The sequence below is a fragment of the Sus scrofa genome, chromosome 10, assembly GCF_000003025.6.
Source record: "Sus scrofa isolate TJ Tabasco breed Duroc chromosome 10, Sscrofa11.1, whole genome shotgun sequence".
NCBI classification, from domain to species: domain Eukaryota; kingdom Metazoa; phylum Chordata; class Mammalia; order Artiodactyla; family Suidae; genus Sus; species Sus scrofa.
In genome coordinates this window covers 49,528,531-49,556,416 of record NC_010452.4, presented here as the reverse complement: position 1 = coordinate 49,556,416, position 27,886 = coordinate 49,528,531, and the positions used below count along the sequence as shown (strand labels likewise).

At 38.5% G+C, this 27,886-nt stretch overlaps 1 protein-coding gene across 1 annotated transcript in view; it reads left to right on the top strand.

Annotated features, from left to right (window-relative positions):
- Window positions 1-27,886, top strand: part of MYO3A (myosin IIIA) — a 231,457-nt gene that overhangs the window by 67,159 nt on the left and 136,412 nt on the right. The window contains 3 exon segments of the mRNA XM_021064905.1: window positions 2,762-2,907; window positions 6,800-6,865; window positions 9,211-9,366. Of these exon segments, the coding sequence (XP_020920564.1) occupies window positions 2,762-2,907; window positions 6,800-6,865; window positions 9,211-9,366 (368 nt within the window).

The window sequence follows — 27,886 nt, the reverse complement described above, 5'->3', positions numbered from 1 at the left end:
AGTCACGCTCCAGCTCTCAAATTCTGTTACACTAGGCAACCGCTAATCTGCTTTCTTTCTGTCTGTTTGCCTGTTCTGGACATTTTGTATAAATGGAATCACACAGTATGTGGCCTTTGAGTCCTGTCCAGCTTCTTTCTCTTAATGCCCATCCATGTAGTAACATATGTCAATGCTCAATCCTTTTTTAAAATTTTTTATGACTGCACCTGTGGCATATGAAAGTTCCCAGGCCAGGAGTAGAATCAGAGCTGCAGGCCTATATCATAGCCACAGCAACACCAGATCTGAGCCACATCTTCAACCTATACCACAGCTTGTGGCAATGCCAGATCCTTAACCCACTGAGTGAGGCCAAAGAATTTTTTTTTTTTTTTGTCTTTTTGCCATTTCTTGGGCTGCTCCCATGGCATATGGAGGTTCCCAGGCTAGGGGTTGAATCAGAGCTGTAGCTACCGGCCTGTGCCAGAGCCACAGCATCACAGGATCTGAGCTGCGTCTGCAACCTACACTGCATTTCATGGCAACATCGGATCCTTAACCCACTGAGCAAGGCCAGGGATCGAACCCACAACCTCATGGTTCCTAGTCGGATTCATTAACCACTGAGCCACAATGGGAACTCCGAGGCCAAGGATTGAACCAGCATCCTCGTGGATACTATGTTGGATCCTTAACAATAGGAACTCCTACTTCACTCCTTTTGATGGTTGAATAATATTCCACCCTGTGTGTGTGTGTGTGTGTGTGTGTGTGTGTGTGTGTGTGTGTACATACACCACATTTTATTTACCCATCACTGGACATTACACATTTGGGTTGTCTTCACCTTTTGGCTGTCATGAATAAAACTTCTATGAATATTCGTTCCATGAATTGTTGACATAAAAGTTGGGACTCTTGTGTTGCTCCCAGTGTTTTAGGCTGTGCTCTGATTTCAGCAGTTCACTCTTCTGTGACAATAAAAACACTTTGGTAGGAAGAGTTGAGAATGCTGTGTAAGATGACATTGACATCACCAGCATACGGACTCTAAATTGGGAAACTATATTCTGTTTCTTTTCTCTCTGTCCATATATATGTACACACATAATTTATTTATTTATGTGTTGATTATTGGCCTTCCGGGACTTAGAATTGTATTGGTTCATGACCTTCTTGTTTATTTGCCCATGAACTCACCACCCAACCCAGAACCAGGGTGTCACCACTAGCATCCATTTGCCTCTATGCTTTTCCTCTGTCCCATCTTCTGACCCTTTCCCTATTGTAATCTTGTCCTACATGTTGTGTTTGTTATTGCCTTCCTTTTATTTTTAATCATACCCATATGTTTCTACTTAAACTGCCTTCTGTTATTGCTGTTAGTGTCAGATGTGAATGAAGATCTGCCTATGAAGGTGTCACCCTTCCTGGATGGCATGTGTGTAGATGTTACTAACTAGTCTTCGCTGTGCCAACACAGGGATTTTTTTTAATATGTTAATAAGCCAGATGTTAAGTGAAAGATGAAATAATGTTCCTGATAGAACCTTAAGTTTCTTTCACTTTGCATATCATTTCGTGGTGCTGTAGTTAAAACTCTAACCTGCCATCATCCCCAAATTATTTTTTATTTGTCTTGTGAGTTGGCATTCACAAAATATAAAATTTCTTTAAAGTAAAAAATAGTTTTAAAATGTAAAGTTGAATTTTCTTTTTGTTATTACTGATTTTTTATTATTTGCAGTCCATCTGTATTTATAGTACATATTTAGAAATAAATTGTATAGTGACCTTGTAATAATTCTTCTATATAATTCGACTATTTAATAATATTGCAAAAAAGATTCCAACTTTTTTTTCTTGTCTCTCATAATTTTTCAAAACCTGATTGTTTGGAGTTTCCGTCGTGGCGCAGTGGTTAACAAATCCAACTAGGAACCATGAGGTTGTGGGTTCGATCCCTGCCCTTGCTCAGTGGGTTAACAATCCGGCGTTGCTGTGAGCTGTGGTGTAGGTTGCAGACATGCCTCGGATCCCGCGTTGCTGTGGCTCTGGTGTAGGCCGGAGGCTACAGCTACGATTCGACCCCTAGCCTGGGAACCTCCATATGCCATGGGAGCGGCCCAAGAAATAGCTAAAAAGACAAAAAAAAAAAAAAAAAAAGAAAAAAAAAGAAAAACCTGATTGTAGCTTTACTATTTAGTGTGCTCTCAGATAAGCTGCTGATAAAGTCTTATCAATGTTTTTTTATCCAGTGTATTTTTCTCTTATTTTTCTGTATTTCTCCAAGCTTGTCATTCCTGCCTTCTAGTTGTCAGAAAAGATCAAGGCCATTTAATTAGACTGCTCTTAAGCTTGTTTTTCTTTGCCTCCTTTTCTTTTTATTTGTTAAAGACATGTTCTTTATATTTGCCAAGATGAATGATTCCAAAAACCTCTCAAATGTTTATCAAGTGACTATCATTGCACAAGTGTTAGCTCTGTTTGATCCCATCCTTTCCCATTAGGGACACTGTTTCATTCCCATTTCTGTTTTGCATTTTCAAAAATATTTTGTTCATAGGCTTCTTCCCTTATATTTGTAATCCTGCTAAGATATTCTCTTCTCAGAATAAAACTGCCACTACTAATTATACTTTGAGCTTTTACTCCCCTGCGTTACTACCTTTGCTCAGAGTTCTCAAACCTGTTTGAACACTTACACATTGTTCTAAGCATTTTGCTGTGTGCTTTGTTAAAGTCACAAACTTCATTTTTTTCCCGCATTTTCTACTAGGTGATTGCATGTGAACAGCAGTTAGATACCACTTATGATGCCAGATGTGATACGTGGTCCCTGGGGATCACAGCTATTGAGCTAGGAGATGGAGATCCTCCACTCGCCGACCTGCATCCCATGAGAGCACTCTTCAAAATACCCAGGTCAGAAGGCTCCCACCCTGGGGTACCTACAGTCCACCTTTCTTCCTGCAGCCACCGAATGCTGGTCATGCTCCTTACAGAAATACCCAGATATATTTCAGCAGGTTGGGAGCAGAGTGGCCTGGAATATCATCATGCTTCTTCTGAGACCCTCTTTGACCTATAGTCTCATTTCCCTGGTCTAAGTAAAAGAGCTTTCTCTTGATACTCATACGTCTTTTTTCTTTGGCAAGGATTTGATCCCAGAAAACAGCAGCTCCTGCCACTCTTTTTTGGGGGTGGATAGAAGGAGGCAAAAAAAGAACGCAGGCATTTATCTAAAAGGTGAAAAAAATATATATACATATAATGTTTAATATATATTATATATTAAAAATTTCTTATTGATTTTTCCCCAACTTTTTCTTTTGGCTGAATGTCTCTTTATTTTCCTTTATCTATTGCTTTTCCCTCCCTCTTTTTTATTTCCCTTGCAAACTGTTATTGAAAAAAAAAAAAACTGGGTCATTTGCTCTGTGGAGTTTTTGACAACCTAGGTTTTGTTGAGTGTATCCTTATGGTGCTCGTTCCTCTATCCCTTGTATTTCTTGCGAATTGGTCTCCCTTCCACTCTATCCCCTCCCAAATTTATCACTGAGGCTCCTGGCCCACAGTCAGTGCCCCAGAGATGTGTCCCATTTCACTTTATCAATCTGGTAATTTTTTTACTATTTGCTAAGACTTCCCTTTGCTTAGAACTTTAAAATAATAGTTTTAAGAAAGTTATAAATAAAATTTAATGGTAAAATAATATGGAGTTCCCATCGTGGCACAGAAGAAACAAATCTGACTAGGAACCATGAGGTTGCGGGTTTGATCCCTGGCCTTGCTCAGTGGGTTGGGGATCTGGTGTTGCCGTGAGCTGTGGTATAGGTCGCAGATGCTGCTCAGTTCCCATGTTGCTGTGGCTCTGGTGTAGGCCTCCATTTGCCACGGGTGCGGCCCTAAAAAGCAAACAAACAAACAAATAAATAAATAAATAAAATGTATTGATAAAATAATAATAATTTAAAACATGTCAGTGTTCTGAGTTCCTGCTGTGGCCAAGTGGATTACGAATCCCACTACAGAGGCTTGGGTCACTGCAGAGGCAATCGTTCAATCCCCAGCCCAGCTCAGTAGCTTAAAGGACCCATTGTTGCCACAGCTGCAGCTTGAATTCATTCCCTGGCCCGGGAACGTTCATATGCCTTGGGGCTGCCATTAAAAATAAATAAATAAATAAATAGAATATGTTAGTGTTCTGAATATATTAATATAAAATGCTAAACTTAGAAGAAAAATCTCTTCGGAGCCGGAAAAGCATTTTCCTACTCAGACCCCCTCCCCTTCAATGTGTATATTGACAGACTTTCCCCTGCTTTTCTTATCACTAATAAAACACTTTTTTATATATGTTTTAGTTAGTTCCTAGATATTTCAGAAATATATCATACCTAAAAAGACTGCCTATTTTTATTATAAATCTGTTGTCTTTTGAAGACTTTAAGGATTTTGCCCAGTACCTTAATTTTAATGAAACACACCGAGGGCCTGTGGTGACAGGGGTCAAGGGCAGAAAGGTAAGGTATGTTACAGTTTTTTACCACATTTCCATTAAATAAATTTTGTGGTCCCAATGCCTATAGAACATTGAATCACATGTACAAAGCCCTGGCAGGGGGTGGTTCTAGTCCTAAAGAAACAACGCCAGTATGACATACTCATTTCCAAATAGATCTATTTGGAATTTTGTCATGTGGTTAAATTAGTATAGCACCAAAGCATTTGAATTTGGTTTTTTGTTTTTTGTTTTTTTTATTTTTTGGCTGCCCTACGGGCATGTGGAGTTCCAGGCCAGGGATCAGATCTGAGCCACAGTTGTGACCTATGCCGTCGCTTTAGCAATGCCGGGGATCTTTAACCCACTGTGCCAGGCCAGGGTCAAACCTGCATCCCAGGTTTAATGCAGATGCCACCCCTGATCCCATTGCACCACAGTAGGAACTCCTTGAATTTGTTTTTAACTTTATTTGGAGTTTTCTATCCTATCTATTTGTTCTGAATTACAGTACATTAGAGATGCATATATCATCTTATATGTAACAATTTCAGTGTCTCTCTCGGGTCTTACTGTTTGTAAAATATACTGCTTATTGGTAAGTGAGGAAATAAGATTACTAAAAAAAAAAAAAAAAAAAGGCAGAAAACCTGCTCTATACCAAGTCCAAGAAATTTAATTACATTTGAGGGAAACAAACAAATCTGTGTATCCTAACTTCTGTTGTCATTCAGTATGTAAGATGCAGCACTATTCTTTCTGAACCATTTAAATGAGGATTTAAATGACCGTAGTTAGCTTAGTGTTGTAATCCTTGGTGATGATGCCACATGGAGACGGATGCTACTGCTGATATATATGGTATCTATGAGCAAGGTACCTGTGGATACTGCATCATCTTGGTTATTCTTACTTCTATCAGGATATCTCTAAGAATACTGACTATAGAAATAAGTAGGAAAAAAGGGGGCATCTGAGGGGTTCCTATTATGGCTCAGTGGTAATGAACCCGACTAGTATGCATGAGGATGCAGGTTCAATCCCTAGCCTCGCTCAGTGGGTTAAGGATCCAGTGTTGCTGTGAGCTGTGGTGTAGGTCCCGGACACAGCTCGGATCTGGGTGTTGCTGTGGTATAGTCCAGCAGGTGCAGCCCTGATTCAAACCCTAGCCTGGGAACTTACATATGCCATGGGTGCAGCCCAAAGAAAGAAAGAAATAGGGATATGAAAAGCTACCTAGTTCTGAATGTTCTAAAATCATCAAAACCTTGTTATACTCCAAGCAAGCCAACAGGTCTCTTGGAAGGGAAATTTTCAGAACAGACAGCAAAGCAAGCTTGTTGGAGGAAAGAATTGCTTCTTTTAATGTGCAAATCAACAGTCTCCAAATAGCCCTAAGGATTGTAAAAGTAGCTTTAGGAGTGATATAGGGTAGATGAGTAGCTGTACTTTTCTTTAATGACCCTGTACAGACTGTACATTAATTTCATTATAAGCTATTTAAGAGTAACGCAGAGCTGAAGACAGAGTATTTCCATGACACTAATGAAAACAGAGAACTGTTAGAATTCACATAAAGCAATACTCAGAAAATTCACCGATCATGGTTGATCAGTGTGGCTTGATTACAGTCAGATCAGCCTCATTTTTAAATGATGTTCCTTTGTACTCATGAACATACCAAAAAAAGAAAAGATTCGTTTAGCTGAAAATGAAAGGAATTAATAACAGAATCTTCTAAGTGGCATTTGAAGCTTTATTGCTGATCATATTTTCCAGTTCCTTGCTTTTGTAACCTTGTTTCTGACCATCTATGCAGAAACAGCAGAACAAGTCATAAATGCATTCTGCTCTGAAGGCCCCTCTCTATTGCAGTTTCCTCCATATTCTGAACAGTTCTCCTTCCAGGTCACCTCCGTATATATATATCCTGAATGGTCCTCACAGGCTTCTGTAGGACTCAAAGTAAAAAATCTTTACTATTACTTACAGGAGCCATTGTTTCTCTTCAGCTAAGTATTTATGTTTTCCTCTAGGGCTCTCAGTTCAAAGCACAAAGATTCTTTCAAAGAAAAAAATTACCAGTTAGAGAAAAATGGGTCATGTATTAAGTGCTTTCAGAGAAACAAGGAACCTGTCATTCCATATAAAGAATGATTAATTATCTGTCTTTGACTTGGAAAATGATGATAATGCTTGATTATACCTGGAAGAATCTGAATGCAGTGATGCATTAGTCTCTCTGGCTCTGCCTCTTAATTTTATCCTAACTAACCAGTACACATAATCCAACCTTGTATCTTGTTTTTCCAGGAATCCACCCCCCAAACTGAGGCAGCCTGAGCTATGGTCAGCAGAGTTCAATGACTTCATCAGCAAGTGAGTCACAACAGTGTTTTAAAAGAATCTAAGAGATCACATGCTACTGTAACTTTGAAATGTGCTTCTGAATCTCCTCCTCATCTATGGAATTAGTCCCAGAGATTTCCATTATTTTCTTCAAAACAAGCATTTATAGTGGCTTCGAATATTCAGTGAGCTCATTATTGCTCCAGTAATTGTGGGACTTCAAGGATTCTTCAAGGAGGTAGAGCTCAAAGCCTCTGGCCAAAACAAGAATTATTAGACCTTTATCATTGCCCTACTAGTCTCAATGTAATGCTCCTCCCCACCTTGAGAAACCTGTCTTACTCCTTCCTACCCGCTGCTGGGAAAGGTATGTGCCCCTAGTCCTCTTCCTGCCCATATACAGGATTATATGCCCCTAACCTACCAGCAAGTATATCATAAAACACCTCTTTCCCCAGCCAATCAGCAGGTCAGCAGGTGTATCTTAAGACTTCTCCTCTCCCTGGGCTATAAAAATAGACATGACCCCACACTCAGAATTGGCTCTCCCTAATTGTCAGGAAATTGTCCCACTGCGATAGCAGTGTCTCTTATCTCAATAAACTCTTCTTTCTTTTCAACCTCCTATGAATCTGGAAAATTCTTTTTCAAACTCATGCACCCAGACCACAACAGCAGTGATCTCAGGGTCACGTTTGTTTCACTTATCAATAGCTGTGCTTTTTTGGATGTTGCATCATCCATGAACCCATCCGTCTGTCCCCCTGCCTTTTGCAACAGTGCCTTCAGCATTTCCCACCATCTCACCCATCATCTATTCAGTCTGTTCCTTAGCTCTTCATTTATCTGCATCACTAATTCTCATCACAATCAGGGATTTTTCATTACACTTGGTGAGTCAGATAACCATATAGATAAAATGTTTATACATTTGAAATTCACTTTTAATTTGGCAGATACTTAGTGCAAGTGCCATACCTCCAGACAATTGACCAGAAGTTATGATTCAGCCATTTCTAAATCTGTCCATGAACTTTTTTTCATAATCTTTATCATGATTTCACCTTGAAAATATAAGGTAAGGGATGATTCCAGGTTTTAAATGGAAGAGAGGGGTCCAACTTCACTCAGAAAATGTAAAAAGGTTGCAAAGAGAGTAGAGGAACCAGTCATCCTTGTTCGTAACTGCTTCATCTGGTTTTCCAACCACAAACATCTGTGTGTTTCTAAAGAGGCTTATGAAAACGCAAGGATTGATAATCTGTATTTTTGTTTGTGTTTTAGTTTTCACTCAGCTAGTCATTACTGAGTATGTACTATGCATTGTAGAATATTTATCTTTTTTTTTTTTTTTTTTTTGTCTTTTCTGTGGCTGCACCCACAGCATATGGAGACTCCCAGGCTAGGGGTCTAATCAGAGCTGTAGCTGCTGGCCTACGGCAGAGCCACAGCAATGTGGGATCCGAGCCACGTCTGCGACCTACACCACAGCTCACAGCAGCGCCAGATCCTTAACCCATTGAGCAAGGCCAGGGATTGAACCCGCAACCTCATGGCTCCTAGTCGGATTCGTTAACCACTGAGCCACGACGGGAACTCCTGTAGAATATTTAATAAACTGCAGTCAAAAGTTCTCCCTTATATGGACCAGAAATCTGTTTCTGTCTTAATTATACCAGTTGATCCTAGGGTTTTTTGCCCCTTGTAACCACTGAAAACTAGCCTAATTCCTCTCCCAAGTATTTGAAGACAGCTGATTAAACATGCAGGTCAGATGTTCCTCTTACGATACTAGATGTGCTCACCTGGTTGATCCTATCAAGAGGTGTAATATGCATTAGTCCACCTACTGGAGGACCTCAAGAAACTCCCCTGACATGGAATTTAAACATTCTCAGCACATAGACTTCCTGCAATGGGTTAGCAGTTTTATCACGTAGAAAGAAATAGATCAATTGAGAAACCTTTAAAGGCATTAGCAAAGGGAAACTGAAAAGCTAGGTTTAATTTCAGATAAGCATGAAAACTGTAATGACTTCATTGTTGTTTTTCTTTGGCTCCTGGCTTGTCAAGGAGACTGCAGTGGAGACTGAGTTCAATTATCACTCTGCAGTCATGCTTGCTGGGAGGCTAGGGAAGTGGAATTCAGTTGGAAGTTGGTATCACTATAGCATAATCACTCACAGATGTGTGCACTTGCACAAACATTCATTTACCATATTGCAGTTTTAACATTTTTTGAGATACATTTCTTGAGCTGAGCATCGATGAGGAACATCATTCCATTGTTTCTAGAGTAGTTTTTAGTACTGTGACTAATAAAATTCAAAACTCTAACTTATCTAATAATTGCATGTTCCTTTTTGCCAGTGCAGGTGCTTGACTAAAGATTATGAAAAGCGACCTACAGTGTCAGATCTTTTACAGCATAAATTCATTACTCAAATTGAAGGCAAAGATGCGATGTTGCAAAAACAACTCATGGATTTCATCAGCACTCATCAGTGCACAGGAGGCACAGAAAAGGCCAGGTAATCGAATAATGTCTTGACCATAAAAGTCCAGAGATCATCTAGAGTCTGACAGCTTTATAATGAAATGGTTGTTAAAGTGAGAAAAGAACTCCCTGGTTTAATTATTTAAACTCCCTGGTTGTGGTTTGGAGATAAGCATGAAAAGTGAATGTCACATGTTGAGTTGCATCCTGATATTAGTAAAATTAGTGGCTGCATTTTTAAAACAACTTCATCGGAACCAAGAATGAAAACTTCAGTGGATGATTAGTAATTGTTTATATTTTCTTGTATTTTCTTCTCTTCCATGAGGTAATATATCTTAGATTTGAGATTTAAAAAGTAACATAACACTGAAATACTTTTTCTTTTTTCTTTTTTTAGGTACGTACCCAAGGCATATGGAAGTTCCCAGGCTAGGGGTCAAATTGGAGCTGCCCTGAGCCACATCTGTGACCTACACCACAGCTCATAGCAATGCCGAATCGTTAACCCACTGAGTGAGGCCAGGAATCAAACCCGCATCCTCATGGATACTAGTTAGGTTGTTTCCACTGAGCCACAGTGGGAACTCCCTTGAAATACTTTTTGGCACTGTTATTTATGGTATCATTTTGCCTGGTTAAATTATATTCAAAAATCACTTTTAATGTTTTTTTGTATACTTCCTGCTTTTATTTTTAATGATCTATTATGTGTATTTTTTATAATATTGAATATTTTCACTTACTATAGATGGTATATATGTTTATTTTAGGAAATTGAGGAAATACTTAGAAGTGTACAACATAAAATTAATTATAGCATTTTAACCTATAACCTAATATCTTGTGAATGAAAATACTTTTAAAAAACTTAATTGGAATATATGTGTCCTGGAACCTGCCTTCTGCTACCGACTAGTGAATATCCATGTCTTTCAGTACCCTTCTACCACAAATTCAATTGCTGTGCAACATTCTCTTGCATGACTATTCCATGGTTGATTTAAATAATCCCCTATTATTGGACATTTAGTTTTTATTGTTTTTGTTCTAATAAGTAACACTGTAATGAACAGAATGCACACAAATCTCTTATTTCCTTAAGATAAATTCCTATAGGTGGTACTGTTAAGTCAAAGAATCATTTTTTTTTAATTTAAATTTATTCTTGAGTTTCACCTACTAGTTTCACCTCAGGAGCATATAACTCTTTAGGGAGCCGAAAGAGGTAGGTAGAAAATAGGACATAACCTAAAAGACAGTTATATTTGAATTCCTGTTGAGATTTAACATATTTAATTCCTACTTCTTTAATGCCTACTATGTGTAGGACTTTGTGTTATATCATATGATTTTACGACAACCCTGAGGGAAATATTTTATGATCCCCCATTATCATAGCTGAGAAGAACTGAGGATTGACGAGGCTAAGTAACTTGTACAAAGCTGCACAGGTAATGAATTATGTAACAGCGATTCAATAGCCCAATCCCAAAGACAAAGCTTTATTCACATGAATATAAGTGGTCAACGATAGTGGACAATCTTGGGAAATAATAGTCCTTCTCTCAGTGACTTTACAACCCTGCTGAAGAGACCATCAGTGAGGAAAATTGAAGTTGTGAGTGGAATAGAATGCCATAAAGAAGGAAGCAGGCGTGTGATTTATCGGGAGGAGGTAGTTGTGGGCTCCTCCATGCCCATCATTATATCTTTGCATGGATACAATTCCATAGTCTGGCACAATTCCATCCTTCCCAAAGCAAATGGACAAACAGCAAGCATGCACCAACATTGTAGGGAGTGCTCATTGTTAAGAACTGTGAAGGATCTGAGATTTTATTCTACTGGCCAGGTAATAAGTTGACCTGACAGGTTCATGAATGCTACCAGAATATATGAGATTCCTGAATCAGAAGCAGAGGGCTTTATTACTCACAGTTAAGCCTGCAGCATGAGTTTTATGTTCATGTTGGTTGTCTTCACTTCATAAGTCCTTGGGGTGGTGGGAATGGCCTTGGTAGATGCTGTATAGACAGTGAGTTTTTCTCACAGTTTGGGAATCCAGAGGTTGGGAAGCTGTGATGTTTCAAAGGGGTTGCTAGAAAACCTTCCTAAATTTTTCCCTAGTTTAGACTTTATCTTTACTATTCTGGACAGCAAACAAAACTTCTATCTGTCCTGGAAAGAGACACTATCTTTAACTTCAAGCCTGTTGGTATAGGAAGCAGAGCAAATACAGCCTTGAACAAAAGCTAACACAAGTCGTGGACAATTGCCTCCCCTCCCCACATTCAAGCATTCTAAGAATGGTTGAACTCTGCAGTTATTTAGGTCGTAAGCCTGGTGCTCTAAGTTCTAGTGATTCAGAAACATCATTGAAAATTACTATATATTGGACATTGTGTTAACCTAAGTTTAATACTTCTGTTTGAGTCACAAAATGTATTCTTTGTCCAGTAAAGAATTCAGCATATGTGTTTGGTATGAGAACTCATGTCTTACACAGTTACGGAAATTATACAGTCATTATTCCTTTAAATATAGATTCTCTCTCCTTCTTTTTATTTCCTCCTCCTAAGATATAAATATTGGAATGTCCTGGTTTACCTTAAAGTCTTGTAATTTCTCCTTCATGTTTGTCATCTATTTATCAGTCTCTGCTGTATTTTGGATGATTTCTTCAAAATTGTTTTCAAGTTCACTAATTCTCTCTTAGACTAGGCCTGGGCTAGAGTTATCCTGTATACTGATTTTTCATGCTAGTATTTCTACCAGTATCTGTGTTTTCCATTTTTAGAATTTTCTCACTATTTTATTTGTTAACCATTTATTCTTTCGACTTGTGATATCTGTCCATTCATATCTGGCTAATTTCTTTTTCTTTGTTGTGAATATGATTATTTCCTTTGTCTCTTGGCCTTAGACTACTTAAAAGTCATTTTTTGATTTGCATTTTAACCAGGTTGAAATGTCCTGATTAATGAGTTCCTTTGTTTCCTCCATATGTGGTTACCTTTTATGGCTTAGAGTTTTAGTTTGCTCTCTCATCTTTAATAGGTGGTGTTTTGTTTTGCTTGTCCTTTCTTTCTGCATTTTCTTCTCCTATTTTGGAGGTTCTGCCTTTGCTGTAATCTGTCTTCAGGAGCCCCCCAGTCAAAGCCTTTCTGCCCATCTTGGCTTTGTAGATATTGCATATCTCATCACTGAGCCAGTATGGAGTAGATCCCATGTCTCAGCTCTATCCTGCAGTATCAGGTACCTGGCTGCATAAAAGGAAGAGAGTGCATAATTTTTTCAGTCTTCTCTTCCAGGCAAGATACACATTCAGCTCCATTTCTCCACTGAACCCAGGTCTGGACCTTTGTTTTGAGGGGTGTTCTGTTTCCTTACCTTCCAGGCCTCTTCTGCCTATTTCTAGTCCTGGACTTCGAGTCACCTAAATGTTCTGTTCCCCTTACCCAGTGTGTATGTCATCTGTTAGATCCACTGTAAAGATCATCTTGTTTTAGAGAATGTCTTTGTCATTTTAATTCTGCTTGAAAATATTTTAAAATACATTTTATCTTTCACAAGTGTAAGTGGAAGGGGTGGGAGTGGAGCTTGTGTCATGAACCCACAGCACCCTTTGGAATACAGCTCTATGACTTCGTAGGAGGAGGAAGAAAAATGCTCTCAGAATTTTTATTTTAGTCCCCAGATGCAAGACTTACTCAGGGAAATGAAGAGGCTCTGGGATGCAAAAGTAATCTCTTCAAGATCATGCAAAATTATTTGATTTGTCGCAGTTCCCAACATTGATAAAACTGATTCAAAATCTGACTTTACTAAATCAATACACCTAACTCAGAGCAGACATTTTTGGTATATGATATTAACCTTTGGAATTGGGTTGATATATGTGCTTGGCAGGATCATTTTTTTTTAATTCACAATTCAGTTTTAAAAATGAATTTCTACTCTAAAGTGAATAAAATGGTGACAAACTTGAATTACAAAGTACTCAAAAGAAAAATTTTTCTCTTGAGCATCGTATTCTAAAATATTCAGTTATCTGATTTAATGGGAATAGATAAAACTTGTTGGCAATTGAAATGTGCTATTCAGCATTCTTGACTAAAAGCAACATAAGCCAACTTGAGAAGAAAGGCAATTTTGTGAAAAATACTGCACAGCTTAGAGAATTGAGAGGAAGGCAGAGAGCCAGACTTAAGCAGGAAGCCAAGGAAGCAGGGTGCCTCAAATAGTCCTCCTCAAGAACCACCTGTTAAGAGGCCGCCTCTGATACCTGCCCTCAGTCCTGCAACGTTTCCTGCAGCAAAGCAACACTGGTTTCTTAAAAGCCACAACCTATACACTTTGAGGTATTTGCAAACTGATCTTGAGCTTTGTGTCAGTCCCTCAGTGTTCTAAGTTCCACACAGGACCATTGCTTCCCACTGCTGAGGTCACAGGCCCATGCCATAGGTGAAAAATGCAGGGAGAAACACGGAATCACCAGGTTCTCCCTCCTTTCCGGTTTCTAAAACGACAGGCAGAGTTTTTCCTCACAGCCATCTTGGAATTTTCCTCCACAGAGGAAAGGTGTTTTGAGCTGTCCTGAAGCAGTGAATACCCATCATGTAAACAGGTTCGTAAAATTATTTTACACACCTTGAATATTTAGGTACAAATACTATTTACGTGGTGACTTTGTGTACCTTGTAAATAAAGGAAAAACCCAGCCCTGCATCTACTTGAATGATAATAAATTCCCAATTAAAATTTCTTTCAGTGGTAGTTATACTGGTAACATGTTATCTTGTATTTTTTGGGTTTTATATAAAGCAGAATAACTTGGTACCCTTAACATGCTAGTGGTAACCTTTGATGTGTAGAAATTATGTTTTGCATGTAATTTTATAGAAGCAAAAAAGGAATATTTATAAGAGTAACTCAAACATGGTTAATTCTTGAGCCAAAAATAGTAGATGTGTTTGTGATGCTGTTCTAATTATCCCACTTGTCCCAGCATATATAGGTTTCAAACCAGGATGTAGGGCATATTTGAGACACATCTTAAAGGATTAACAAATGCAAAACAAACTAAAAAATTGTCCAACCATTCAGTGCTAAATATGCCTGGTTCAAGCTGTCAGTTCTTTATTTAGGTGTGGGACTTTGTGTAATATAAATGCACTAGAATGAGATTTTGATTTTACACCCCTCCCCCCCCCCAAAAAAAAAGAAGAAAAAGAAGAAGGAAACAGAAAAGTCAATAGGAAGTAATAATAGAGTTCTTTCAGTGCAATACAATGCATAACCCCATTTTACTTTCTATTTTCTGGACAAGATAATTTTCTTGTAATGGCTATGACTATGTCATGGCGAGAATTATTCACCATTTGGAATATTTACTCTTTAATACAGGGGACTTCTAAAATGCTTCCTGGCTGCTCTCATAATAACTCCTTTTGATTCCTGTCTCCACATGAGTATTTCAGAGACACTTCAGACTCAACCTGTGGCCTTATGCTATCCCACTCCAAATTAGTTCTTTGTTCCTTTTCTTATTAGTGGCACCACCACCCATCCCATTATTCCTGCCAGAAATCCAGGGATAAATCTTGCCGTATTCTTCTCTCCTACTTTCTGTTTTCAGTCCACAGCAAGGCTAAATTTCTTACACCCCCACTCAACCCATTACCAATTGGATATAATCCTTGCTACCATGGAAATTATGGATTGAGGCATGTTCGTGTCGTTTCCGTATTATTTGAGGGCACTGTGTAAAGCTCTGGATGAGGTGCTACATAAGGGTCTGACAGCTGGAACAACTATAGAGTCTGTGCCCTGAGTTATGTGTCTTGGACAGACACTGCCACCAGCTCATGCCTTGATGAGACCTTTTCTCCTAGATTTCATACAGATAGTTCCTTTACCACTTTATTTTGTCCAAAATAAGACACTAAAAATTAGTCTTCCTTTTTAGTAAAGGGATTAAAAATAAGAATGTAAATAACCATTATACACAGTAAGACATTTCAGTCCCATAACAGGAATACCAATAATATCCTGTGAGAGTTTGGAAGATCAGAGTACTTTGACTAGCAGGGATAGGCAGGCTTATCTGGGAAGTAGCCTTAATCAGCACTGTGGGGAATAAGCAGGATTTAATACTGTGAAAATAGTTATCCCTAGAGGAACTTTGTTGCTGAAAGGAAAAGCCTGTGCAAAACCATGGCAGCAAGGAGAAATGTCCACAGAAAAGCAAGCATTGAACCAAAGTTGCAAGGGGGAAAATTCATAAATAAGATTGGCAAGGGAGATCCCATCATGGTTCAGTGGAAATGAACCCATGAGGACACAGGTTCAATCCCTGGCCTTGTTCAGTGGGTTGAAGATCCAGTGTTGCTGTGAACTGTGGTATAAGGTGGCAGATGCGGCTCAGATCCTGTGTTGCTGTGGCTGTGGTGTAGGCCGGCAACTACAGCTCTGAGTCAGCCCCTAGCCTGGGAGCTTCCATGTACCATGGCTGTGGCCCTAAAAAAGACAAAAAAAAAAAAAAAAAAAAAAAAAAAAAGAGTGGTGAGGTATGCAGAGACAGACTAGAAGGCACTGAAAGGCTGAGAGGCTTGACCTGTAGTCTTGACAGCCCCCACTAGGCCGTACCCCTGAGCCATCTGTGTCCTGCTGTGCACCATCCTTTCTTGGGTTCTAGGAGGTAAACCATGGATGTATCAAGACAGAATAATTTTGGATGCATTTTGCTTTTCCCCCATATTTCTTCCTAACTTTAAACTTTTGTTATATTTTTGAAAGTGGTGGAATTTGATCCCCGTCATGTTTAATTATCAGTGCAGTTAGTGGCTATTGTTTGGATATTTTGAAATGAGAAATCTATTGACATATACTTATTTCTATGTTTTTGTGGGATGTTTTCATTGCCATGCACATGCATGTATATACGTGGTTCTATTCTAAGTATATTTTATCTTGGAAAATCCTGATCTTATTTTGGCCAAAATAAAGGGTTGAAGGAATTGTGCATGTGAAATTTAGGAAAAAAGGTCTCATTAAGGCATGAGTTGGTGGCAGTGTCTGTCCAAGACAGATGACTCAGAAAGAGACAGATGAAAGTCTGGGAATGTAGTAAGGACCCATCTAGGACTAGGCAATTTAGAAAAGAAAGAATCACTTCTCCTTTTTCTCACTTGAAATATACCTTTCCTCACTACTTTCCTTTCTGGGAAAAGCTCTTAAATAAGGCAAGACCATTATGAGTATCTTTGCTTTTAAGTAGCAATAAATAAATAGTCCAAATAAACAGGAAGAGGCAGTTACTCACCATAAGTCTTTTTTTTTTTTCTTTTACTGTACCTCTCCTTCCCTGAGTTCCTTTCATTATTCTCTTGGGTAGCTAAATGGCATCCTCTCATGATTATTTCCAGCAAGCTTCAAACCCCAGCTTCCTGCGTGATTGAACTTGAAGTTCAGCTAAGTTAGGTAAAATATACTGAGGTTAATGTTTTGTTTCCTCAAACTCTTACATATCCTGTTCCACTATTTCTTTGACAGTGTATATTGCTTTTGAAAGAACCAAGGCAATGAGATTCCTTCCTTTGTCACACTGGCTTCTTCTGCAGAGTGTTCATGACATTTTCAATAATTTCACCCAGCTGTGTCTTTATGTCAGTCCTTCCATATATATCACTTTCACCTGTACCCTGTACTGTGCTGGAGCCAGCTCCCTCCGGCTCCTGCCAGCCAGGTGGATGTTTGTTCTTTTCTTCTGTCTCGGGTGCTACAAGGACACACTTACCCCTGTGAATTCAGTCATGTATATTCTGCATCTTGTTGCTTTTCTGTCATCATTTTCCTCCATTTCGTTTCTGAATTCAGCTGACTCAGTTTTTATCTATTTATCTCCCCATCTTATCTCTTCATTAAAGCCTTGTACCTTCTCTTGAGGATTTTTCTCTTTTAATGAGATATCCTGTAAGAAAGGTCTGAGGATGGGGGAACTTTTTGTCTCAAGTTTCCCCTTGATTCTTTTATGTGGTCTATGTTCTTCGTCTGCCTTTTGCTTATAATCCTTAACTCTTCCTCCTCCTTTTAAAAAATGATCATTATTTTCTTTCCCCAGCACATCTCCCCTCCGTGTTGAACCTTGAAAAAGTCAGTGTACAGGGCCACTAGCTGGTAGAGCCAAGGTGTCACTGTTCACATTGTATTCTCTGTGTCTCACAGCACAAACCTGTAATGATGGTCTTTCTCTGTCATAATGGAGCCTCTGCCCCTCCTTGTCCATTCGTCCCACTTCCCCCTGGCCACTGGCCACCTCTCTGCTGGATGAGTATATGATGGATCATTGACCTGTGGTCTTCTCCATTTCCTCACCCCCTTGCTCTTCTGTGTGTTGCCCTGGGTCTCATCAGGACCCTTCCCCACTTCTGGCACAGCCCACCCATGCCCCTGGACCTATAGCTTCAAGCAAGGGCTCCTCCAGTACATCTCAGGCCTGTGCTTTTTTTTTTTTTTTTTTTTTTTTTCCCAAGTCTCTGTAGTTACTGATTGAGGTCTAAAGAATTATGTGTTGGTTCTTAGCTTCCTCTCTCATTTTAACAGATTTCATAGTACTTGACAGTTATGCCTTGTAGATAGTGATTTGGTACTGTGGCCATTTCTGTTTCTCATGAAAAGGAGACATTTCTCTGGTTTCCATTCTTTTTGTTATTTAGTGAGTCTAAAGGGAAAGGAACAATTACTTTATGATCTTTAACTTGAAGTAACTGTTACCTACTTTCTTAGTAAAGTAGGACAGGGTATGATAATCACAGTTTTTTTTGACAATTCTTGCATAAAGAGCTGGAGGCTGTGTTGCTTGCCCTTGAACCTGGCCTTTTCTGTGATGTCTTGGTTAACAGGAGAAGCAGAAGTAATGCTCTGGCATTTTTGAGCCCAGGCCTGCCAAGGAACACTGAGTAATGCCCAGCCTGGCCAGCAAGGACTCCATAAGGGAGTAGCAAGGGCTCCCTAAGTGACCAACAGGGGTGTCAGCTACCGACACCTAGCTGAGCAAGAGCTGAATCATAGTGGTATCTGGCCAAAGCACCCTTGTCCACAAGCACTTGTGAAACACTCTGGGGACTTCCTTCCTAAGGCCACAAGAGTCCTACATTAGTATGTGAAGGTGGCAAACATGAAAAATTTGATTACTAGTATTAAGACCCCTCTTGTACCCATAAATGGTGTGGGGTACAAGTCCAGGAGACACTACTCATTTCATATTCCTCGTGAATGCTCTCACCCTAGACCACAGAGACATGACATTAATGGTGCCCCCAAGACCCCAAGACCATGCGGATTGTGTGGATTGTGGGTCAGGAGCCTGGGAAGATTCTGAATACATTTGTTTTACAACCCCAGATATCAATGATACAAGCTATGCACATGTGATGTTAGCACAAATAAAGAATGGGGTAGAGTGAAAAGCTCTCCCTGGTTCATTGTTTACTGTCTAGGTCCTGATGCACTTTGAAACATTTTGTCCTCCTGAGGACGTTCTCATAAAATGACGTTCACCTAAAATTGCTTTCAGCACATCTATACAAGAAATCCTATGATGCTTCTCTAAAGTTCATGTGGGCTAATTTATTAGTCATTTCCTTAGTCTTTTCAACATCAATCAATGGAAGATTGTTTTTTTATTAATATTTAGTGTTGAACTATGTTGATTCCATAGAGGGAAATCTATATTTTTTCAGATATTAGGCCCACTTTACAAATCCTGAAAGCTCATATAAGATTTCTAAATTCCTGTAATGTTAATGTTTCCAATGATGTTCTAGAAATCATTAATTATTTTAATTTAGACGTTACCTATTTTTAACTATTTAAACTGACTCAAATCCATCTGTGTTCTTAAAATATTTGCCCATATATTTCTCATAATTTTAGGTATTTTGTTTAAAGAGGTTCTTGAAAATGATCACAGTTGATTTCATGGGATAAAAGTCTATGAATACAAGCATGCATATATATATATGCATATATATATATACACACTTAAAGCAAAATATAACCCGTTTTTTTAAAAAAAAAATCCTGAAAAATTCTGGATATATATCTTTTGGCCTCTCTTAAAGGCATTAGCCTTTAAAAAATTTTTATTCTAGAAAGAAAAAGTTAAAATCTAAGGGATTATCAAGAGCCTTGACCTCCCTTATAAAAGTTTCAAGAAATAGTGCAATAATGCTTCTCTGTTTCTTTTCTTTCAGATTTTAAGAGCCTAGGACTTGATGCATCCATTTTTCATATCAATGCTATAAAGAAAAGACACATTTGCATAGAATTACATTTACTGTTGAATTCTGCAGTGCCTCACAGGAGGCAGGACACTGAGTATAGATAATACTAATTTTTTTTTTCTTTTTTTTGTCTTTTTGCTATTTCTTGGGCCGCCCCTGTGGCATATGGAGGTTCCCAGGCTAGGGGTTGAATCAGAGCCATAGCCACCGGCCTACGCCAGAGCCACAGCAATGCGGGATCCGAGCCTGTCTGCAACCTACACCACAGCTCACGGCAACGCCAGATCGTTAACCCACTGAGCAAGGGCAGGGACCAAACCCGAAACCTCATGGTTCCTAGTCGATTCGTTAACCGCTGCGCCACAACGAGAACTCCGATAATACTAATTTTTTGCATCAAAGCAGCATGCATGTATTGAGTGGAGGGCAAAGCAACCATTTTTCCCAGGTGCCTTCACATTTTTAGTCCTCTAAATACATTTTGCCATCATGTCAAAGGCCTTAATAATAAGTATATTGAGAGTAACTTCCTGGAAAATTTTTGCTTTAAAGTAGCTGAATCTTTTAACCATCTTTTTGCTGGGGAAGAGAAGAAAGATATTTTTTAAAGGTAGTTGTCAAGGTTTAGAGCAGAATGTTTCAGCCTTTGAGTAGAATTCAAAATGACATGGCCCTCATTCCCTACTGCCAGGCACGTAAAGCTTTATCTCTGGCTGTTCAGCTGCCCTAATCTTGTTTGCTTCCTCATTTAGTTTTGTAATCTCTGAAAAAAAAAAATGCTGTATTTAACAGAATTTTTTAGTTTTGGAAGATTATGATTCACTTTAAAGTTAGATTTTATACATTTATATAAATACAGCTGGGTATGTTTTTTTTTAAGGGAAAAATCTGACATCATGATTCCTAGTGTTTTATCAGAAAGAAGAAAGGAAAATAAAGAGCTAACTATGGTACTTCCAGTCTTAGGAATAGAAATTGCAATAGAATACTATGACTTCATGGTTGATTCGTATATAGATTTGACTGTACCACAAGAACACCTCAAAAAAATAGTATGCAACCGTTGATACATAAATTAAATAAGCATATGTATATAAGTATTATCTGGGCAGCCCAGCCTAAAATGTGGCTGTTGACCCCTGTCCATGGATGCAAATATAATTCCCGTGTATTTATTCAAAAAGGGTGCAGGGTGGTCATGAATCCTGTTTGGGGTATGTTAAATTTGATCTGCCAGTTGAACATGAAAGTAGAGTTATCAAGTAAATTGTGGAATATAGGGGTCTTTAGGGGAAAAGCCCATGCTGGAAATAATCATTGAGTCATTTTCTTATAGAGGTGTTTCATGCCATGACACTGGATGGGGTCACGAAATATAAGGGTTTAGCAACTGAGCAGAGGGAGAGAAGCCAGAATAGGTGAGGGACTGTGGTCTTTCCTGGTGGAAGAGCAGGGGAACACAGTCTGTTTTGAGCCACTTAAACCAAGTTTTTCAGGGAAAGAGTAGTCAACTCTGCCAAATAGTGCTGAATTTTTTTTTAATGGAGTAATGCTGAATTTGGACACACCAAATTCTTTGATGACCTTGACAAGTGTCCTCTCAGCAGGTTGAGGTGGAGGGAAGCCCCAACTGGGAGAAATTAAGGAAAGAGGTGAGGTGAGGAAGAGATTGGGAATATGAACTACTCTTTCAAAAACTCAGCTATAAAAGGAGGAGAAATGGGGCAGTAGTTGCAAGGCATGGAGGATCCAGAGAGATTTTTTTTTAAAGATGGAGATACTAGAACACATCGTACACTGGTAGAGGGCGAGGTTGATGCCACCAGAGAGAGGGCAGCATTACAGTAGTGATCCTGGAGAAAGCAAGTGTTCAAATAGAAGAGCTGGCTTTTGCCCAAAGCAGGAAAGTTTATCTCTCATCACCAGAGAAAAGACTGAGAGACCAAGATGACGCAAAGATGAAATCCTGTCAACTTGTTTAAAAACTGTGCATATAAAAAAGGATAAAAGGAAATATCATAATATGAGCAGTTATTTATTTCTTGGTGGTGCAGTTACAGTGATATAGTGATTTTTTTCTTATACTTTTTCATATTTTTCAAATTTTTTAAAAAAGAAAGTATATTATTTTTTATGTTTATGAAAATTAGCATAGATGGCCAAAAAAAAGCCACATGAAAAATGCTCAACATTACTAATTATTAGAGAAATGCAAATCAAAACTATAGTGAGGTACCACTTCACACCTGTCAGAATGGCCATCATCAAAAAATCTACAAATAATAAATGCTGAAGAGGGAGCCCTCCTCCACTGTTGGTGGGAATGTGAGCTGGTGCATCCACTATGGAGAATGGTATGGAGGTTCCTTACGAAACTAAATATAGAACTACTATATGATCCAGCAATCCCACTCCTGGAGAAAACTGTAATTCAACAAGATACATGCACCCCAATGTTCATCACAATACTATTTACAGTATCCAAGACATGGAGGAAACCTAAATGTCTATCAACAGAGGACTGGATAAAGAAGATGTGGCACCTATATACAATGGAATATTACTTAGCCATAAAAAAGAATGACATAATGCCATATTGAGCAGCATGGATGGACCTAGAAATTATCATACTAAGTGAAGTAAGTCAGAGAAAGACAAATATCCTGAGATTACTAATATGTAGAATCTTTTAAAAAGATGCAAATGAACTTATTTGCAGAACAGAAACAGACTCAGAGATTTGAAACCAGTTTTATGGTTACCAAAAGGGAAATGTGGGACAGGAAGGATAAATTAAGGGGTTGGAATTTATAGATATTTACTACTATATATAAAATAGGTGGGTAACAAGGACCTACTGTATAGCACAGGGTAATCTACTCAATATTGTGTAATAATCTTTATGGGAAAAGAATCTGAAAAAGAATGATATATGTATAACTGATTTGCTTTGCTGTACACCTCAAAATAACAAAAGTTTCTAAGTCAGTTATATTCTAATAACACTTATTTTAAAAATTAATGTAATAAAGATAATCACCCATTCTCCATGACCCTTCATGCTATCATTCCTTGAAAATTCAGACTGCATGAAACTCCCAGCCATATTTGTTCTTAACCAGATAGTTTTTCTGTACTTATTTTTGTCGTACAGGTACTTGTAGTGACTCTAGTAACTCTACACATAGAAGGAACTATGCTGTTCCATCTTTGCATTTACTCTGCATGAAGATTCTATCTTTCCATGAAGATTCCGCACGTAGAAATTGTCTCTTTCCTGCTCTCTTGTCTCTACACTCAAGGTGAAGAGAAGAAAGGCATTAGATACTTTTGATAGATGGAGGATCTCACCATCAAATATTTTTGCAAACACAGATGTCAGTTTCATTTCAACATCTAAAACCAGGTCACTCTGAAATAATAGCACAAAGAAGTCACATTCACAGCAGAAATAGACAAGACTTCTCAGTAAGGAGATTTTTCTTCAGCCTCCAGATAATTATTTGTGAAGGAAAAAATGGATCTGTGAATGAAAAGGGCACTGGAAACTGTGGTGGAGCTGGGTCATGGTGACATCTGTCACTCCTGTCATTGCCAGAGTTGATCTGCTGTTCTGGCTGGCCAGGCTGGTGTGTGCCCTCCCCACCCCCCACCCCCTGCCTCATTTCAAAACCGCACAATTGGCCAAAGGGGTCAAACTGCAGATAAATAAAAACTAGCCTTCCCAGTGAGAGCATGTGTGCCCACTTATACTACCAGTTGTGACTTTGTTAGTGGAATTTAAAGATGGATAAGGAAACTAAAACAAAACCATTGATTAGATTTCTGTTTGACAGCGGATTTCTGTACTACCCCAGTGGCCCCCGAATCACCTTAGAAGATACAGCTTGATATTTACAAGAGAATGTTTAAGCAGAGTAAAAGCAAATAAAGCTGTTGCATTACAGTAGTACAACTGAATAGGAAGGATAAAAATTTAACATGGAGCAGCAAGAGTTGTCTTTTTTTTTCAGTGTGTAGAACTGATATACAAGTGAAGCTATAATAACCACCCCTGAGGGTATTTGTGACCTTTGACAACACAGAAAGATAATATTTGTAGTCTGAAACCATGTCTCTCCAGTATGACAGAGTAAATGAAAAACATAATCTGGTTAACTAGTTGTAGTTTTCACAAGAGGGCAAAAATCTTATTGGAAAGATTCTGACTTTGCCTTCTCCATGTCCTACAGAAATTGAATGTTTAATAAAGTAACAGGAATGGAAATTAATACTATAGAATGAAGGCAAAAGGAATGTGAAAAGTGTAAAACGATCTTGAAAGATAGGATAATGGTGAAGATTGGTCTAGATAGGAGTTATGGCCGTGGTGCAGTGGCTTAAGAATCTGACTGCAGTGGCGCAGGTCATAGCCTCAGCTTAGATTCAATTCCTGGCCAGGGAACTTTCATATGCCACAGATACGGCCATGGGGGAAAAAAAAAAAAGAAAGAGAAAGAAAAAAGGGATTGGATTAGATAGTTTCCTTTGACAAGTAGTTATTTATTTATTTATCTATTTATTCCGCACATATTTGTTAAGTACCACTGTGTACCAGCTTGTGTTTTAGGTGCTTAGGATACATTCGTGACCAAAGGAGACATGTAAGAAGATATAAAATATTTTCACAACTGATGATTCTTTTATTTTCATTCGTAGAATACACTTTAGACTAGATTTTCTTAATCATTCATTACAACCTTATTAGCTATTAAAATGTTTAACTCATTTATAAGCTAATGACTTAACTGCATGATTTATGTATTTTCAAAACCCCTGTGAACTAGTACAGCTCTGTCCATTAATCCATCAATATTTGAAGCAGTAACCAGTGCCACGTCCTTGATTTTAAGATATTCTCCTCCAAAAATGAATCTGTCCAGATATATCCATCCTAGCTGAAATTGCCTTTTTTGTTTATAATTTATTGTTAACTTTTCCATCAGAATGTGTGTTCCAGGGGAGCAAGGATCTTATTTGTGGTCTTTATAGCTTTATCCAGCTGCTCACAATGCCTGAAACATCTTAGGTGCTCCAGAAATTTAGGCTCTACCGTGTGTGTGTGTGTGTGTGTGTGTGTGTGTGTGTGTGTGTGTGTGTAGAGTGGGAGGAAATCTAATGAATCAAAGCAGGAATGGAGACTCATAGTAATCCTTGGTTTGTTGAGTTTTGCCACAGAATGAATACATCCCAACTTGCTAGCCTCACTTTTCATAATTTTTAAAATTAAAGGGAATTGGACTGTGTTATATTTAACTTTCTTTTCATTCTTATACCCTATGATCTATACATGGTCAAACATGTAGCTTTTTAATATTAAACTAGACAATATTATTGATACAACTAATCATGCCACTTGAAAGAGTATGAGTCCTTCACTAGTGCTACTTTTTTTTTTGGTTAGTTGTTTATTTGTTTTTATGGCCTCACCTCTGGCATGTGGCATATGGAAGTTCCCAGGCTAGGGGTCAAATCAGAGCTGCAGGGGCCAGCCTATGCTATAGCTACAGCGACTCCAGATCTGAGCCGCATCTGCAACCTACACTGCAGCTTGCGACACCAGATCCTTAACCCACTGAGTGAGGCAGGGATCGAACTTGTATCCTCACAGAGACATCAGGTTCCTAACCTGCTAAGCCACAACAGGAACTCTACTAGTGCTACTTTGTCACCACAGTTATCACTGTCTTTTTTGTATTTATTTGGCACCATTGCCTCTATTATGTTAAGACCCAACCAAGTGATAGCAGTGCTGACCATGCTTCCTAGAGCGGTCCATTGTGATGGCCCTGCACAGCAGGCCTTGGTTGGTGCAGAAATACAGATGTGGGAGAAGTATAAATAGGCAATTCCCGAGATAGAAACTAAGTACATAATTAAATATAAATTAAAATGGCCATTTTTACATGACTATTGCCTTGGGAATGGATAAGCAATGAGATCCTGCTGTGTAGCACTGGGAGCTATGTCTAGTCACTTCTAATGGAGCATGATAATGTGAGAAAAAAAGAATCTATGCATGTCTGTGTAACTGGGTCACCATGCTGTATAGTAGAAAATTGACAGAACACTGTAAACCAGCTATAATGGAAAAAAATTAAAATCATTATATTCAAAAATTAAATATATATAAATTAAAAGTAAATATTAAATAGACATAGAAAATATAAAGTAAATAAGGATAAAACTCGTGATCATAAAGATAATGATAATAATAATAATAGTTAAAATGTATTAAACGTACCAGGCACTGAATGAATCACTTTACATGTATTATATAATTTAAACTCACAGCATCCTTATGAAATGAGCCATTATTATTTCCATTGTATTTCTGAGGAAGCAGAATAAGTTACTTACCCAAGGCCACATAGCTAATAAATGGTAGGGCCATAGTTGGAATAACAATAGTAGTTATATATAAAGCATCTTCGTATGCTTATTCTAAATGAGAGTTTTACAGGAAATAAGCCATTTTATTTATCCTCGAAAAATCTTTTGTTGTTGCTCTGAGCATTCTGATCCTACTGCCCATCTTAACTGCTGTGTTGGCATCTCAAATAATACGGTGATCTAAGCAAAGGAAAGGGTTTATTTTGCTTCAGAGATAACTTGATTTTCTGCAAAACCACCTCATAACTTGGTTCAGTATGTAATAATTTATCCATCAGTCCCTATTTCACCCTGGCTTTATGGCCATTATTACTGCCTGCTTGGCCATGCCCCGTATTCCTTAGCCCCTTGACCCTTTGACTGGAGAGAAATCTGTTTTTTAGAGAAATCGAAGTCGAGGAGTTATGCTCTAAAGTAGGGTAAAACCGTCTTCTCAACTCCCCTGATGAAGTCATTGTAAATGGTAAAACTCAGTTTTGCAAAGTCATGGAAAATGACTTTGTGTTTTCTCTTCAAAACAAAGGAGTCAGCTATACCCTTCATAGTATGCCCATCAATACACAAACAGGTTGGCAAAGAATTCCAGAATCGGAAGAGGCAGTGGAGATTACAGGATTCGGTTATTTTTTTCATTAGTCTAGGTAAGTTTATTAGCTTTCAGCACTTTTTGGTGATAACATATCTTTTTAGGAAATGATGATAGTGATAAATTTATCTTCTTAAACAAAAATTTGTGTTCCCATATAAGATTACTATCCTAATATCTCAGGGTAGCTCATATTCAGTGTTCCTTTAGTTTCAAGAGTTCTTGATATATTAGACATATTAAGTCATTGTCCATCACATGCATTGCAGATATTTTTCCAATTTTGTCTTTTAACTTTTACATCCTCTCCTAGAAATTTATGATTACATTTTCAATCTATAAGTTTGTTAATCCATCTGGTATTCATTTTTACGTAAAGTACATGATTCCCCAAATTTTAACCAGCTGTTCCAGCACATTTTCTTGAATTTTTTTCTTTCTCTACTATTTGGGATGCCGTATTTATCATATACTATGTTCTTAGAATAGATGACCCTAAATTACATTCACTACTGAAGTTTAACCTGCCTTGGCTTTCTTTACTTAAGGATGATGTTTATTTGTAGAGCACAGTAAAATGATTTTTTTTTTCTTTCATAAAGTATGCTCCTCCACCCTGTCATCTCCACACCCTTCCCTTTGATTGAAGTATCCCATTGGTTTCCCATAGTGCCTGGAGTCCAGCCTCACCATGGACCCCGGTCCCTCTTGTTGTTTCAGCCGCAGGGCTCGTCCTTGAGTCCAGATCTCCACACATGCTCTTTTTTCCTTTTTCCCCATCAGTTATCAGCCTGACAGCCTCCCCACACTTGGGTACATATAAAAGTCTAGATTTAGTATTTCCCATTAAAACTGTGTGTCATAGAATCAAATTCTGTGAATATTAGGAGTGCATTGTGGTAAGAGGGAGAAAAGTGGTAGGTCAGATAGGGTTTGGTGTCTAAACTGACTTATTAAGAGGCTTGACAGGAGTTCCCATCAAGGCGCAGCGGAAACAAATCGACTAGGAACCATGAGGCTGCGGGTTTGATCCCTGGCCTCGCTCAGTGGGTTAAGGATCCGGCATTGCCGTGAGCTGTGGTGTAAGTTGCAGACGCGGCTCGGATCTGGTGTTGCTGTCGCTCTGGCATAGACTGGCAGCAACCGCTCTGATTCGACCCCTAGCCTGAGAACCTCCATATGCTGCAGATGCGCTCTAAAAAGACAAAAGACAAAAAAAAAAAAAAAAAAAAATGCTTCACAGAAAG